Genomic DNA, 17,224 nt, shown 5'->3' with positions numbered 1-17,224 from the left:
CTTCTCCAGGCTGAACAGCCCCAACTCCCTCAGCCTGTCCTCATAGGAGAGGTACTCCAGCCCTCTGATCATCTTCATGGCCCTCCTCTGGACTCGCTCCAACACATCCATGTCCTTCTTATGTTGGGGGCTCCAGAGCTGGACGCAGTACTCCAGGTGGGGTGTCATGAGAGCGGAGTAAAGGGGCAGAATCATCTCCCTCGACCTGCTAGCCATGCTTCTGTTGATGCAGCTCAGGATACGGTTGGCTTTCTGGGCTGCAAGCGCACGTTGCCGGCTCATATTGAGCTTCTCATCCACCAATAGCCCCAAGTCCTTCTCCTCAGGGCTGCTCTCGAGCCACTCTCCGCCCAGCCTGTATTTGTGTTTGGGATTACCCCGACTCACGTGCAGGACCTTGCACTTGGCCTTGTTGAACTTCATGCAGTTCACACAGACCCACCTCTCCAGCCTGTCAAGGTCCCTCTACATGGTATCCCTTCCCTCCAGCGTGTCAACCACATCACACAGCTTGGTGTCGTCGGCAAACTTGCTGAGGGTGCACTCAGTCCCACTGTCCATGTCGCCGGCAATGATATTGAAGAGCACCGGCCCCAGTACGGACCCCTGAGGCACACCACTTGTCACTGGTCTCCACCTGGACATCAAGCCATTGACTGTAATTCTTTGAGTGCATCCATCGAGCCAGTTCCTTACCCAAAGAGTGGTCCATCTGTCAAATCCACGTCCTTCCAATTTAGAGACAAAATGGTTTCATGGTTTTCAGAGCAATTTGAGTCTAACATCAAACACCATCCATAAAACAGTCTTAAAAACAGAATTAAAGTGCATTTTTACTAACAAAGGTCATCATGGTCCTACCTAACTGCTAGTGGAGAAATTACATTACAATCTGTGCACGCATTTCAAGCATTAAACTTCAACTGATGATACCAACATGAGCTCCACAGTAGGAACAAAGCCAGAGTATGCATTAGAGATTGCCACTTTTGATTAAGATTCTTTGAGTGGTCAGAAGGAAACATTTTGCTTTCTAACTGAATCTTTTACCATTTGACTAGGTTGAAATTTAACACAGGCTATTTCAAATCGAGCTAGCCTGATGAAATACGAAAGATGAATCAGTTTAAGAATTCAGAAGACTCTGAACTTATTGCAGATGTATCAATGCATTCAGCTGTACTAATCACCTCCAGCGTTTTTTGCAGAGCACTTGCAGTAAAACTGCTTTTTGTACAAATGAACTTCATCTTTCAAACCGTCTAAGGTTTGTACAAAATCACCAAGTGCACGTTGATTTCTTCTGCCGCTTTTTAGTACATTGGCTCCCCCTCCTGCTCGTTTGGTGTAAGCAATAAAATGATCAAACGGTGCCAGTTGCAGAAGTTTCTTGGCACTTCCCATGATTGATTGCTTTTTGGAACCATGTGTTTGAGGCTCACAAGAAAAGACTATTTCTCAGGTATCCCTGTGAAGGACACAATACTTGTGCAATACATAAGATTATCTGGGTCCAAAACAGTGCTGTATATGAAATAATACAATGCCATTGTGTGAGGGGTAGTTAAAAAAAATAAATAATTTCCAGCGAATTTTTAAAAAAATATTTTAAACAATGAAAATGACAATGAGAAAAGGACTTTCAAGTAAAGTCATTACCTGGAAATTTTAAAAAACAGTCCACTACAGAGTTAAGAGATGTGTAAATTAAAGAGTACGTTTGCATAGTGAAGTGCAAGAAGATGACTGCAGTTCAACCAACACACAAAAAGTATAATTTATAACAGTAACAGGTAAAATGAAGAAGAGAAAGACCAGACGGTCTTCCACGTCAATGACAATTTGTACATGAGAATCAGAATTAAGATTGTCACTATGGCAAAAATTTGTGGAGTTGAAAATGTGGTACCTTTATTTTAAAAATAGCACTGGGAAGAACTCCAGATCTAGTATGAATAGCAGGTAAACTGACAGAGTAATTGGAAATAAAATGACAAGGTCAAAATGAATCAGTAGTAGAAGAAGAAATGCTGGAAACGCTTTCAGGGAAAGACTGATTACAGTCAGTGTAGGCACATTCCTGCAATGAAACCTGTGTGAGAGCACCCGGTTCTTGGGGCTATGTGTAGGTGATACCAAAGATATTTTAAAAATTCAACATATGCGGTGCATTTTTCTTACTTGTCTGGAAACACTACACATCATGTCACAGCTCACAGTAAAAAAAACCTGAGACACAGTACAGGTAAAAGCCACGCAAAACTCTTACCTGTTTTAGGGAGTTTGATTAAAAATTCAGAATCAAAAAAGATCGATAAAAGGCAATGTCACACAGATTAAGAACCACCAGATATCTTAAAAATAAATTGTTACCAGACATTCATGACTAAATGGGGACATCAACAGTGAATTTCTGCAGATTATTGTAAGGATGAGAATACTACTTGATGTTTCCCTGAACAGCTTTTGAGTGCTTATGACCAAAAGACTGGCAGTGCAATTAAAACAGGGACAGCAGTTGTACATACAAACATATGTTTTGACACATGGATAATGAGAAGTGGAAGATGCATCTGGAGAGTGAGTGACTCTGAAAGGAACAAGGCAGGGGCTCACATTGCCTGAGCAAGCTGCAGTGAAGAGCATTAATGAGAAGTAAAACCAGCAGAGTGATGACTTCTGATCTCCACTGCCAGGTTTATTTTTATCCAAGACTGTTTAAAATTAAACGCATAAACAACCTGGAAAGAACACACCTTCTCCCCTGCTCCAAGGTACGTGTTTTGAACACTATGCTATAGTTAGCTCCTCCTTTGCTCACTTTCTTTCTGGCTCTCCTTTGCATAATAACAGCTCACACAAAGGCAGAGAGTGCCTTCTTGCCAGCACACATGTTCACTTTGGTGGTTAATGCAGACTGCTGAAATCTGGAGATGTGAATCTGTATCCTGTCACAGAAGCAAACGCATCATCCACGTCTCTCACCTCCTGCAACACCTCTAACCAGAAACTAATTATTTAAAAGGCGAACATCATATTTTCTGTATTTCAGATCAGAAGAAACGATCCTGGAAGAAAACACGCAAGTACTTACATGCAAGCTCTGAATCATGAGCAGATGGCGATAACTACCTGGAGTCCTGACTCAGCCACTGCAGCACTGGAAAGGGACAGGATTTCACACGGGGTTAACATTCCCTACTGCTAGCTCTGGGCTGCTCATCTCCCAGAATAACCTGGTTTTCAGGATTCAACTCATCCTATACGCAGCAACACAGAGACTTCCGTTGGCTTTGGCCCTGGAAGAGTTTTTAGGATGTGTTTTAGATAAAGGCAAGTGATGAGGCTTACCATAGAGGAAAATGTGTGCACTTCAGTGGCCTTTGATATGCACGAGAGACTAGTATATCTAACAGTTCTTAACTATTAGCAGTTTAACTTCTGTTCTCCCCCGTAAGAGAAGCGTAACATATCATGTTTTGTATCACCGATACTGTATTTTATACCAAAAAAGTATTACATAATCTCATACAAGACTAGAACTGTTAAAATGAACAGATCTTTAACTGAAGCGATTATCTACAACTGCATAGATGACTACGACTGGAACTTTCCCAAATGAAACTGTTTGTAGAGAGATTACACTTGAATTGTTAGACTCTAAATAATAAAAGAGCTTCTGTATCACTAAATTTCAATGGGATGCATAAATAATAAATTTTAACATTTTAAAAGTATCCTATTTTGTTTCCGTTTTGAAAAGTCATACTGTTAAAAGGTGTTATTTTCAAATTTTACCTTTTCCCAGTCATTATTGACACTATCTTTCTCCATTTGCGTAACTCCACATGAAAGTATTACAAGATCAGTTTTAAAGGCATGTCCCATCAAATCTGTAAACAAGCAGCCAAGAACCATTTTTATGGGATGGTGCCATGTTTTTCAACGGTGCTTTGATTCCCCAATTTGGAATTGTAAAGGAACTACTGAAATACAAAGTGTCTAGACTGACACCAGTATCAGAAAGAAAAACACTAAACTTGCTACTCATAAAACAAAGGCAAACCCCCACCCTTCCTACTCTATAATATAAACTAGAAGCCAAAGAAGTAAATCTTGATTCGACAACCAATCTGGACACCTCCCTCCCCCTCTCCAAAAAACCCACCCAGGCACTTGCACTAACTCTTATCTCAACAAGCGACAATCTGCCTTTCTTCAATGTTCTTACTTCGCTGACCCACTAGTAGAAATACTACAGTATTGTGTTTGTCTGGTGGTAAATGACTGCCAGTTATCTACCACAACGCATCTTATAGGCTGTTGCTGTCTAGGGCCGTATACATAGAATGAAAGATGGAATTTTGAAGGTCAGAAGGGTCTTTTCACTAAAACATAGGCAAGGATGCATTCTCGGTCTAGAATTAAAAAGTTCCATTTTCTCCATCTTCAGTGGTATGTATAAGCTGCACTTGTCTTTGTACCAAGGTCCCCGAGGTAGACAGATAGAACAAGCCAAGCTAAATTGTGTCCCCTACTTACTTTGGATGAAGGATCACTTCTGCTTTCTCCTGAAGGAGTTTGTCTGATGATGGATAACTTAACTTTTTTGTAAATTCTTGCCTGTGCAGAATTAAATGCCACTTTACTGCAAAATCCTCTTCTCTACAGTTCGTTTCTTCTCCAGCTCAACTAGGGAGGAAGAGCACCTTGGAGATCACAGTCTCTTTTTCATCTCATAAGGGTGCTGACAGAACAGAAAATGTCACAACTTTCTCCACGCAATCAATCACTTCAGCAGACTGCAGAGCTGGGCAAGGTTACATTCTGTATCTACTACTGCTCTATCAGGATTTTGGCACAGTGAAAACTAAGCTCTGCGTAGCCAAAAAGGTACTATGATGAACATCGCTTCTGGAAACTGGAACAGTAATAAACTACGATTTGAAGGTATCTCTTAACAAGCTTTTCATAAAGAAGCTGCTGTTAGTTTGTCTGCCTTCATATTTACAAGACATGCTGCTTGCACATTTAGTTTGAAAAAAAACCACCCACATATGGTAGCAACCATTGAGACTTGTCAGCAATCTTAATTCTTATCACTCTTCAATTCTGAGTAACAGCCCTTTGCAACTCAGTCATTAAGCACCCTGTTCTACTTGACATGACTCCAACTCAGCCAGTCCTACAGCAGTTACAGCTTCTGAGCTACTTTTGAGTTTTCTCCCGTCCTACCCAGGGAACACAGCAAAAGTGCCATTAAAGAGCACACTGGTGGAAAAGCCTAGCTTTGCTAATCGTAGTCCAAATACTTCCTAACTTTGCTAGACTTGTAAGCATTTCTCACACCAACTCTATTAGCATTTACCTTTTTTCCATGCTAGGCTTCTGCTTGTCTTGTTTCCTAATGATGCAAAGCTGGACTCCCAACTTTTCTCTACAGTCCCACAGTTTTTCACTTAATTTCAGACAGATACAGCAAACAAGACTGAACTTTTTTAATTTACAGTATTCATTGCTCTGAGTTATGCCTTACTGTTGGTACACAGTAAATACATTCATCTGAACAATTCACTTCGTATGAAAAAAATGCAGTTAAAACATTTAAAATACCGCTTTACACTGTGTGAAACAGAACCTTCAGCAGTAATGACATTGGCTACAGCCAGGCACGGACGAAGACTGTTTCCTTTTAGTCTACCAGTGCATTCATTCCTGTACCCCTTCATCTGAAATTGCCTGTAACAGCAGATTTTAGGTGAATGCTTCTGCAGAGTTAAGAAGATTTAATAACTCTCAGCTTGGTCTTTAGCACTTTTATTTCCAGAGGAGGATGCTTTTGGTCTATTCATTACACTAAGAATGGCTGGTTTTGGAAGATTTACCGAACAAAGGGTTTCAATAACATTACAAAACTGAAGCTGTCTCTGAAGGGGAGTTATAGTCTACTGGTGCATGCAGCTGTCAGTCTGGATAAATGAGGTAACATGCTTCCCTCCGATAAAAGAAGAGTGGCTGGGCACAACTGCCATTTCACAAATAGTACTTAAGTCAGATGAAATGCATTCTTACTGCGAGCTTTAAAGACAGATTAATATGTACCACAACACCTAGCACTGATTAAATTTAGAAAAATACAATATTGGGATTTTTTTTTTTAAGTCTTTGTTGTTTTGTTTTTTTTTTTTTAATCTTTAAAGTAATGTAACAGAAGACACATGGTGGAATATGCCAGAAACCACCCTGCTTTTTAATCTGAAAGAGTGGGGCTGTCAAAGCTATTTATGCTGTGACAATTACTCATTTCATTATTTGTATTTTTTTTAAACAATGAAGAGGCAGGAAATTTTTATTTATATTTTTAATTCTGTGAGCAAGAATGACTGAACATTATACTAATTTAAATCAACCCAATTACATAGTTTCCACTAAGTTAATGGCTGCCAAACAAGTGTGTACTCCAGTGACCCATCGTGAGCAACATTATCTGATGGGCGACACAGCTCTTAAGGTTAGACACAGTACATGTAAAAATAGAAAGTTTAAAAACCAATATCATCACAGACTTTTCCATTGCCATCTCCTTTATGAAATAAATAAGGCAGCAGATAACTTTTACTTTGAAGTGGCATCTTTGAGGTATGCTATTAAGTCTGCTCTCTCAGACTTCTTCTTAATACCCGCAAAAATCATCTTTGTTCCTGGGATATACTTCTTTGGATTTTCCAAATACTCCATCAGAGTTTCTTCACACCAGGTGATACCTAGAGAGAAGGAAAAAAACATAGTTAGCAGCTTCAAAATAGCTAACAAATTTATATTCTTGTCCTTCATATTCTTTTTCTTCTGGCAGATTTCAGTACTTATAGAACTATCACAGAAAACCGAGTACTTTCGTCACTAGCAACTCAGAAGAACAGCTTTAAGTTTACCTTTATTCTTATTGGCATCTGTATAAGAGAAGCCCTCAGCTTGTCCGGTCTTGCGTCCAAATAGGCCATTCAGGTTGGGTCCAGTCTTGTGCTTGCCTCCCTTTTCAACTGTATGGCACTGGGAACATTTCTGGACAAAGATCTTCTTGCCCTTCTCAATATCTCCCATTTTCAGCACTAGACCAAGAACACACACAGAGGTCAGTATCGCAATTTCAAGGTCACCTACTCAACAGAAACTTTGAAATCGTCCGGCTGGTTTGCAAACCCATGTATATGGCACATCAGCCTAGTAATTCCCTGGCACGCTTTCTATCCACAAGCTGTAGCTTCCAGGTGTGAAGATTAGCACAGAATCATTAGACTATGAAAACAGCATCAAAATGATAAACACGCTTGGAGTGCACGAAAAGCTTCCCCTCAGGGGAAGCAATCACCCCACAGCATCTGAACAGCACGGAGATGGTTTCTGAAGAGCAAACTGGACGCAACTCCTGTGCAAAGCTCGTGTATCGGCCACAGGGAAGTTTCCCAGCCTCAAACAACCTCCCGCCGAGGGACGGGCCCGCTGCCCTGCTCCTCCTTCCCAGCCCGAGAGCGCACCCCCACACCGCCTCGGGGCGCCCGGGGTCAGCGAGAGCACCCAAGGACAACCGGCCTTCCTGCCGCCGGGCCTGACCTTGGGGCCGGGAGCAGGCTCCTGGCGCGGGGGGACCCTCCCGGCGAGCGGCGCCAGCCTGGCACGGCCCCAGAGCGGTGGCCGCTGCCCTCACCCCGCGGGCCGCGTCGCCCCGACCCCGAGCGCCCGCCGGCAGAGCCCAGGTAGGCCGGGTGCCCCCCTCCCCCGCCTCCGGCCGCGGCCAGGCCACTAGGCCCCGCCGTGACCTTCCGCCGCGTCCCGGCCGCCTCCCGAGGCCCCGGCCCACGGAGGCGCGAAACGCGCTCTCAGGACTGAGGAGGGCACCGCCCGCCCGCCCCCACCCCCGTCGCTCACCACCCCCTCCCGCCCGGCCGCCTCGCCGCTCCCCTCCTGGCTAACGGTCCCACCGGGCCCGGGGCCAGGCCGCCCGCGCGGCTGCTGCCCGCACCTGCCTGGCCGGCCGCTCCGCTGCCGCGGTGACCACACGCCCGCTAACTCCCGCACCGCCCGCCGTCTGAGCCCAAGGACACGCCGCACCCGGACCTATGTAAGCCGGTGTTGCCGCAACCAAGACGCGCCGGCACTCGGCCCGCCCCTCCCGACGTCACAACCAATCAAGTGCCGCACTGGGGACCTCTGATTGGTTACGGCGTCTGTTCGCCAAGGTGGACGTCACGGCGCTGCGGGCTAGCGGGGTAGGTTGCGGTCGGCGGCGCCGGGTTGCTTCCCCCTCCCCCTCCCTGCGGAATGGCGTCAGACGTAACGTACGTAAGGACCGACGGGAAGAGCTTGGAGCGGGAGGGGGGGAGGGGCGGGGGGCGGGGGGGGCGGGGCGGGGCGGGTTGCGGGCGCATGCGCACAGCGGAAGGCGAAGCAGCGCCCTGAGCGGGCTGCGACCTCAGCGGGCGGTTCAGGCGGCCGCGTGGCGGCGCGGTGGGCGGGGCCCGGGCCGCGAGGCGATGGCGAGGCCCCGCCCCTGCCGCCGGCGCTTGGGGCGGGGGTGTCCATGGTCGTGCTATGCGGCCTGCTGAGCAGAGCCCGAGCCGTGGATTTCGGCCGCCTCCCTCTCCTTGGCAAGGCGGAGGGAGGGCTGTTGAACAAGCCTGGTGTGGTCATGTCCACAGGTGCTAAGGCAGCGGTCGCCGCGGGTGCGCTGTTCGCCTTCCCTGAGGGCATGAAAGCTGTGAGGACTCCCGCTGTCTGGCGCCTGGAGACCGTCATTTTTTCTGTGTGGGCTCCGGTGCGGTGCCGGAGCCGGTGCGGGTCTGCTCCTGTGGCTGCACCGCGGAGCAGCCCTCGGCTGAAGGGCTGAGAGGAGCGAGAGGGAAGGAGGACAGAGTAAGAACGTGTCAAAGGTTCCTCTGGTGGCTGAATTTTGCAGACGTTTCGTAAGAATATTCAGCAAATGGTCACCTCTTGGTTTGGAGAGAGTGTGTTGTTTTCCAATGCTCAGGGTGTCTGGAGCATCAGACACGGTGGTGCAGTTTCTAACATTGCATCACAAGGTATATACAAAATATCTTACTCATAAGGCTCCTAAACTTTTAACAGCTGGCACTGTAATCTTCTTGACACTACACTTACCACAATAAAGCTAATTTGCTTATGATACATAGCTAAACTAGTACATTCATGGGGAGGGAGGTAACAGACGTGCGATGGAACCACTTTAAGTTGGCATCTTGACTTCTCCTGTTGTTGCCCAACTCAAATCTCAAATCCTGTTAGAGTGTCAGAATTATGAGGTTGAGCGGAAAGATGCTGGTTTTAAAACTAAAAGCATTCTATGTTTCTTTTATTTGCCATTTGGGTTTGAATCTTCATGATGTGCTTCATGCAGGTTTCTAGACTTTTTACCATGATTATAAGGACCGCGATTTTTTTTTTTTAGTGAGGCTACTGTGTCTTCTATGATTCCAGGAGCCAGATGTATGTAACTTGATATCACAAGACTCATGATAAGACCCCTGGTCTCTCTTATCTTTAAAAGAGGAAGGAGCTGAAAGTACCTTTTAAGCTGCTTTGAGAAGTTACAGTAGTGTAAATTCTTAAGCTTCTTTAAGCACTTGATGTAGACTGGTGCCCACTGACACCCATTCAAAGGTTCTCCCCTTCTTCACAGAATGCAGACTTCAAGCATCTGTAACTCTCATAATTTCTGTTGGGTTTTGCCTTCTAAATATGTATGCTCCATACTGAGCATTGCGTGCTGAGCTTCACAGTTAATCTTTCTGACGCATGTGGAGGGATGTTGTAGCAATTTTATTTTCATTTTTTTTACAGGAAGCTGTTTTTGAAAACTACGCCTTAATTCAAGACAGTTGAATAATTTTTGTTAAACTTTTGAAATAGGGAAATAATGCTCTCAGGGAAAATGCTGAACCTGTGAGGTTTTCAGCGCTAAAGATCAGTATACTAAAAATCAGTCTGTAACATGAACTGTTGTCTTCTCTGCCTTACACCTGACTACGCAGCTTTCTGCTGTGTGACTGCCACCAGTCATGGTGTAACACCCTTTCACAAAGGTGTAAATGATACAAATGGAGTATTTGTGGGTTTGCATACTGTATTGTTAGTGGAAGCATAGGTTCTGCCTAATATAAAAATATATTAGTTTAGAAGATGTGTTTTCACCAGTAAGAAGAGGTAGCTTGAATGGTGACGACTTGACTTATTTGCTTAAGCCCATTTGGGCGTCACTAAGTGTGAATCTGGAGCAACACAGTGGTAAGAACTGGTCTGTAAGTAAAGTAGAAGGTGCAGGAAGGGGGGTTGTTCAAGGTGCCCAGTGCTTTACTTTTTGAAACGTTCTGTGGTAGGACAGACTAATAGTGAAATCTTACCCTGCTCTGCTAAGTGTAGCATCTGTAGTGTATATTAGCGTGAATCCCGCTCATGCCGTAGGACTTTCTCTGTAGGACAGAGTATGTTGTGGGACTTCCAGAGGCAATGCTGAAGACCAAGTCAGGGCTTTTCTGGCTTTGTGGGTTTGAATTGCCGGAGTAAACTAAAATGACTCAGAGCATGTTTTCAATGCGCTGCTACTTTCTTACATGCATTAACATTTATTAGACTTGTTTGCCTTGGTGTGGTTTGCCTAGAAATTTCGTATTGTAGTCTTTCAGTTATTCACTGTGGTTACAACTGAAATACCTTTGTCTTTTTACTACCTCCAAACACTACACACTGGAACAATAGTTATTTTGCAATCAGAATTATTGCTGTGTAATTCTGTCCCGAAGGAAGGAAAAATAAACCAACTGTGTGAAGTCCAGTACTGAAGGAAACATGGCATAAGAGCCAACCAGTTCTCTTTAAGAGGTACACTGCAGATAAAAGAAGAAAGATGGCCTTATGGGCCTAGTCTGGAACTCAGGAGAACGTGGGGTTTTTTTCAGTTCTGTGAAAAACTTCTTGTTTGCTCTCTGACAAATACCTTAGAGCCCATTTCTTGTGTTGAAATCATCAGGGATTAGGTGCTTAAGTACCTTGGCCTCTTTTCATCCTCTTACCACGTGGAAGTGGGCCAAGCCTGCACTGCTGCTAGTTACCAGCCAACTGCCAGTGTTGGCGAGTCCATGATTTGTGCTGCAGGCATGGTGGTGTGAGCTGGTTTTAAGGAAGAGCTTGAGTTTTGACCTGAGCCATAAATCTTACCTCATCACAAAAGCGTACTGGCTAATTTGCGCCATTATGATTTCTGAATTGTACTGAAGCTGTTCAGAAGACCTGCTTTTTTCTTTTTTTCTTTTTTCTTTTTTTTTTTTTTACCTATGCCTTTGAAATTGTTCTGGAGAAAGGAGTATCTTGCCATAGTTTTTTCAAAGCCTGGTTTATCACATGAAAGCGATTCTGGGGGCTTGAAATATTCTTGATGCTAGGATCCTTCAAAAATATTCTGCAGTGGCAAACATATGCTTTGAGTGTTACTTTTCAGCATTGGTATGGTGCAAGTCCTGTCATTTGGAATATACTGATGGCTTTATGTTTATTATGTCTTTTACAGGGCATTTGAATGGAAGACAGGAACCGGTTCACCCAGACAGGTGAGGAACAAATATGGAAAACGTAGACTGAAGAGTAAATAAAAATACCTGATGAATGGTGTGCCACCAATTTTTACTGCTTGCTGTGTCTGAGAGGGCCAATGTGCCACTGCGTGGAGCAACTGGAAAGGCAGAGTCTCTGAGATGCTGCAGTTGCTAAGGGTCACTACAGATGAGGCTCCTTCTTAAGACAAAGCTAAATTTGTGTATAGTGTCTACTTTTGTGTAACGTTTTTATCAAACAAGTCTTGGTTTTGTTTTAAGCCCTGTTTACAGTAATTTCTTGTGGCAATGTATTTATGCTTTGTGCAGATGTCTCAGACAACATTGTGATTTTTATGATTTTTAAATGACAAGGGTTATATTCACTTTAATATCTGGATTGAATTCACTATATATTTTCCATTGCTGAAAATATAAGAGCTATTCTCAAATGAAAAAGAACTGCTGCTGTATTGTCACATGCCTATGTTATAAAGATAAAATATTTGGGAGTGGGACATAGAAATATTTTCTGCTCCCCAGGGTGCAGAATGGCAGTTGAAGGATTTGATCTTAGCAGATGAAGGCAGAACTTAGAGTTCTTTCTGTATCTGCTGTTCTGTGGTTTTGGAGAGTGAGTTTTGGAGGCCCGTGGATGCAACTACATGGCACTAGGGGAGATAAGGGCTTAACTATGAGAGGTTTCAGGTGAACAGAAAGGCTGAGAATTGCCTGTCCAGGATGTTGTTGTGGACTCCAGTTAGGCACAGGGTGAGGCAGTGTTGCTCACCATTGCAGCAAGCTATCAAAAAAATGACAGGTAACACAGGTAGGGAGGCACCACTTACTGAGGGATAAATTTACTGATTAATTTAACAGGTGTGAAAATACCAAAGTACTTTGTCCATTCTTTGATGCTGTGGATTAATGTCACAAGCATGGAGATTTATTTGGTAGCCATTTATTTTATGATGAAGTGTCCCCAAGACTGGTGTAGGTAGAGGTCTCTGCCATTCCCAACATCTGGCCTGTGGGGAGCTGGATCGGTTAAGATGGTCGAGGGTTCAGAGTCACTTGTCGTCACCTTGGAACAAACACAGACACCCAGCTGAGAACATTGACTCAATGCTGCTCTTTTCTACGTTGAGATACTGGACTGCCCTGCTCAAGCATTTGTTCTAGTAGCTGCTTGTAGACTGACAGATGTCTAAGTATCTGTAGACTCACAGAAGAGTATAACGGGTGCTTGGACCTCAGTATAAGATAGACAGAAGTGTGGGATACAACTTGTCTGTAATCAGTTCATGGTTTGAGGCAAGTAACACAACAGGGGCATCTTGTTTGAGTGAGTACAGAGGGGTAATGAGTACAAAACATAAATGCACGAAGTCAAGTAATTTGCAATGAAGCGTGGAATAGCAAGAAAGGACTTCCAAAGTGCAAGAGTTGTCCTAAGACAGGACTGCATCAGCTTCTGTTTTACTATCAGAAAACTCATTCTGAATCCTTATAAACCAGTTCCCATAGGCTAAAAAGGTAGATGATTCAAGAAAGTAATTAGAAAAAGAACATTTTTTGGACTCAAGGCCAAAATTAACTAAGTTAACTCACAAGGACGTTCACATTTGAAAGATTCAGGACCTAGCAATCTGTCAGAAGTTCAGCTTTTCTTAAAAACATAACTTTGTTGCTTTTGTAAAAGAACTTTAAAGTTAAGTTTAAGGGCTTAGGAATCAAAAGGCAAATAAAAGGGTATCCTTTTATTAAGCCCATTATGTTTTTAACTTTAAAGCTAGTCTCATGCGATTGTGGAGTTTGCCACGGTTTACTGGGAAGCTTAAACTAATCTAGGTATAATAAATATTCTTGAGCATTCTCTAAACATGCTACAAGAACAGTAGTTTCTACTGCCCTCAATTTCTGTTTTTAGGTGGCAAGTAAATTGGTCAAAGTTACCACATTTTCAATTTTTTAAAATATGATTTTTCTTTCTAATGAATCAAACGGAAGAATTTCAGCCATATCCTGTTTGGAGGGGATGACAGTTGCCTACATTGATAATACATTTTCTTTGCATATCGGTGGGAGCCAAAGGTTACTGTCCTCTCATTTACATGACCAGCTGGGACATTATCTTCTGAATAATCCAAGCTGTAGAGTAAGAAGTACTTTTGCAGCAGCTTAAGTGAAGATATTGTCAAATTAGTCTTCAAAGCATCAACTTAGCCCTGAGAAAAGCTCCAAATTAAAACTCCTTTTGTAAGGAGATTTGTATGGTTGGGTGTCCTTATGTAATGATGGCATTCTAATCTAATGTAATCTACTAAAGCCTACACAGTTCTTGTATTTAAGCCATAGGCCAGACAGGAGGTCCTTTCATGGAGTAAGAGCACTAGCATGGCTACATGACTCAGATCGGAGTCTTAAAAAATAGAAGCTTTGCTTACCTTAGGATTTTCAAAGGAGGAACCGTTTATGACAGAAGTAGAAATAAGGCCATAAACTAGCAAATTTAGCCCTCTTCTCTGATAGAAATAAAACTAGTGTGCTATGGCAGGCTTAATGCTTTTCAGCGTATACCCAGTTCTCTGCAGAGCTACGAGGGCGCTGTATATCGCAGCAGGAGGAGCTGCTGAATGTGAAGCCTGACCAAGTCACGAGACAACATGTTCATGATTTGTAGATCTACAGGCTGTCTTCTTCGCTGAGAGAAAATCACTGCTGCAGGTGGTAGCAACCCATGGGATGTTTCTGTCAGCGGAGAGGTGGGATTCCTCCCTGCAGAAAGCTCATGCTAGTTTTGCAGCCTATTGTGCCAAGTTTTCAAGACTTTTTTAACCAAGTAATTGTCTAGCTGGTAGTTTTACGATCAGGTTTTAATATCCCAGCTTCATTGTCTGCTTGTTTTTACATATGACTTTGGGAATGTGTCAAGTGTTATATCAGAGCAGATTAGTAGTTTAGCACTGTTTCTGACAACGATCAATGCTGGATGTTGAGTGGACACTAAAAACTGCCCACGATGAGCTTATTATCCTAATGCATGAAGTCTCAGAGCACTGAGAACACTTAATCCAAGCTACGAGCATTGCAGATGTTTTTCTTATGCTCCTAGGATATGTCTCGAAGCCTTTTTTTTAAAATTATATTAAGCTCTTTGCCTTCGTCATGTTCCAGGCAAAAAAAATAAACAAGTGAATTAGAGTGTACTTTCTAAGTTGCTCCTCTTGTCTGATGAATTTGACCAAACAAAAAGTCCCAGAGCTTTTTCTTTCAGAGGCTTACAGATACGCGATACAAACGACTGATGAAACTTTTCTGTAGTAAATGTGTTATGTACTCATTGCTAAGTTGTAGTTTATAGTTGGCGAGGGGGTGGTGGTGTTGGTTTTTTTGTTTGTTTGTGTGGTATGGTTTTGGGTTTTGTTGTTGTTGTTGTTGTTGGTTTGGTTTGGTTTTGTTGTTGTTTATTTTTTTTCCCCAGAAAGGACAAGTTCAGTTTTCACATATCTTTCTTGGGGCATAACTAATCCTGTGTTTTTAATAATTGTTGCTTTTTTCCCTGGACTTTATTGCTTTTTATTACTTATGAAACATGCTGAACAAAAACAAATACAAGTACACAAGCTAAATCTCTCTTAATTAATATTCTCTCCTAATAAGTGCATTAATCACCTCTGTTTTAGGAACCAAATGTCTGATTGTTTCTGAGATGAGTAAAAGTGAGATACAAAGTTATATCCTCTCCTAATGGAAATTAAGCTGACTTCTGTCACATCATTTTCCTCAGATCCTCTTGGTAGCCACTGAGACCTGTGAATACTTGCACAGAAAATAGTGCACTGGTGGGGCACTGTGTCCTGATTGGCCTCATGACGATCTCATGCGTGAATAAAAGTAATCAGGGAATTACATTTCTGCTGTGATTCTTTGCCAGTATCTTTTCCTGTAAAGGGAAGTCCAGTGGGTAATCCCTAGTTGGAAGCATTGTTCTGTTTGAGCCGTATATTCAGTGTATGATCCTGGCAGTCTCCTGAACTCTGGTGATTTGCTTGAAGGGAGAGGGGAATGTATCTAATCTCTTAATGGGAAGCTTAGAAGACTGCAATGAAAAATCTCTCAATGAAAAATACAATGGCATTTTGCTCCCTCTTCAGGTCCTCTCTGGGAAACAACTGAATAATCCCTCATTTAATGAAGCAGTTAAAAAAGCCAGTGAATGCCCATATGCTGTTTCTGCTTCTCTAATCCCCACTTGGCTGCAGCTCCTTAAGATATTCACTGAACCAATATTAGCTATGTTTCTGTTTTGTGGATAGCAGCAATATTAATCTGTCAGCACACAGAAAATAGCAATTTAAGCATATTCTTTGCATTCTTTTTGCAAAGCCAGTTGCTAATCCCTGAGATAGCTTTCCACTAAAGTTTCCTTTGCTACTTTCTTATTTTCAAATGGCTTTAAAAAAATGATTTAAGATGTTTAACTATGTTGCATGTGGGGAAGTTTTTGTTTGGTTGGTTTTTGTTCACACTTCTCAGGAATCCTGAACAGCTCAGTAAGCACAACATGGCAGAAGAGCTGTTCTGTCCCTATCTCTGCTCTTAACTATTTTTATAGCAACCAAGTTAATTCCAGGTATTAGTGCCTAGATACTACGTTGACCGCTTGCAGCCATCTAGGGCTAACTCCTCATAACAGATTGCATGTTTTCTGTTGTTCACCTACTTCATTCTAAAGCTCCTTCAAAGCCCTGCAGGGATTGCTAAATCCCATTCTCCTTCTATCAGTCTTCACTGCAGTTTAAATACAGTCTCTATGGCCTTTCCAGTTCTCTTAAACATTCCTGTCTTAGTGAGTAAAAAAGGAAAGAGAAGGGTATGAAATACAAGCCACAATAGGTCTGACACAGGAATGTAGGCTTGGAGAGGCCATGGTCAGCCTTAGAGTGTGGAGGCTTTGGGAATGTGCTGTGCACAGACAAAGAGACTCCGCAGCTCACGAGCATCGTGTTTGTCGAGCATCGTGTTTGTCGCTGTGGGTGCACAGTGATGCTGACATTACTGGAACTTCACTCCCTGCAGAGCAGCAGAGGGTCCTTTTGACCTGGAAGCTTGGTGCCTGTGAGGGCCTGCAAAGGGCCTTATAGGGTGACCAACTATAATGCCCAGCTGTTGATGGCAATTGTGCCATAGGTCCTTTCACAAACTGGTCAAATCCATTCTAAAGCAGCCTGTTTTCAGATCCTCTCCTCATCTATTGAAGAGCTAATCCTGAACCTCCCTGCTGTGACCGTTAAAAATAATCTTCTGATTCCCAGCCTAAATTTGTTCCCTCTCGGACTGTTAACACTTATTTGTGAACCCATTTGGCCTTTAATGAGCCAGTTCTTTCCCTAACCAGTGTTTATCCCACTAATGTGTTTCTCAGGATGTTATGTTTTCACAGCCTGTAGACGAAGACAAGCTCATCTAGTCTTCTCAAACAGGCTGTGCATGTCCTGAGCTACCTTAGCTGGTCTTCTCTTTACTGTTTGAATTTATTGTGGTTCTCTAGGAAAGGACAGACAGTTTGTACTGAAGTATTTTTTATTTGTTACTCTGTTTTGAAAGGATCAAGGAATGTG

The 17,224-nt window shown here is 43.0% G+C and overlaps 1 protein-coding gene across 3 annotated transcripts; it reads right to left on the bottom strand.

The window, feature by feature from the left end:
• Positions 1 to 6,346: 6,346 nt before the first annotated feature.
• CYCS (cytochrome c, somatic) lies at positions 6,347 to 8,176 on the bottom strand. Of its 3 annotated transcripts, none has more exons than XM_075419121.1 (3): positions 8,116 to 8,176; positions 6,933 to 7,109; positions 6,347 to 6,764 (listed from the first exon to the last, which is right to left on the bottom strand). In XM_075419121.1, exons 2-3 carry the CDS (start codon positions 7,099 to 7,101, stop codon positions 6,616 to 6,618), a joined length of 318 nt encoding a protein of 105 aa, XP_075275236.1. In that variant the 5' UTR covers positions 7,102 to 7,109; positions 8,116 to 8,176; the 3' UTR covers positions 6,347 to 6,615. The 3 variants fall into 3 exon arrangements, with proteins under 3 accessions (XP_075275236.1, XP_075275234.1, XP_075275235.1); XM_075419119.1 differs by lacking the exon at positions 8,116 to 8,176 and adding an exon at positions 8,021 to 8,109; XM_075419120.1 differs by lacking the exon at positions 8,116 to 8,176 and adding an exon at positions 8,025 to 8,109.
• Positions 8,177 to 17,224: the final 9,048 nt, after the last annotated feature.

This window comes from Opisthocomus hoazin, chromosome 4 (assembly GCF_030867145.1).
Source record: "Opisthocomus hoazin isolate bOpiHoa1 chromosome 4, bOpiHoa1.hap1, whole genome shotgun sequence".
NCBI lineage: Eukaryota > Metazoa > Chordata > Aves > Opisthocomiformes > Opisthocomidae > Opisthocomus > Opisthocomus hoazin.
This window is presented reverse-complemented; position numbering and strand designations above follow the sequence as displayed.

What these genes read in the sequence shown, in the direction of transcription:
- CYCS (XM_075419121.1), bottom strand. Translation starts at nt 7,101, where the DNA reads ATGGGAGATATTGAGAAGGGCAAGAAGATCTTTGTCCAGAAATGTTCC. An exon ending in AGATGCCAATAAGAATAAAG is followed by an intron (nt 6,765 to 6,932) that starts GTAAACTTAAAG and finishes CCTTCTCTCTAG; the next exon opens with GTATCACCTGGTGTGAAGAA.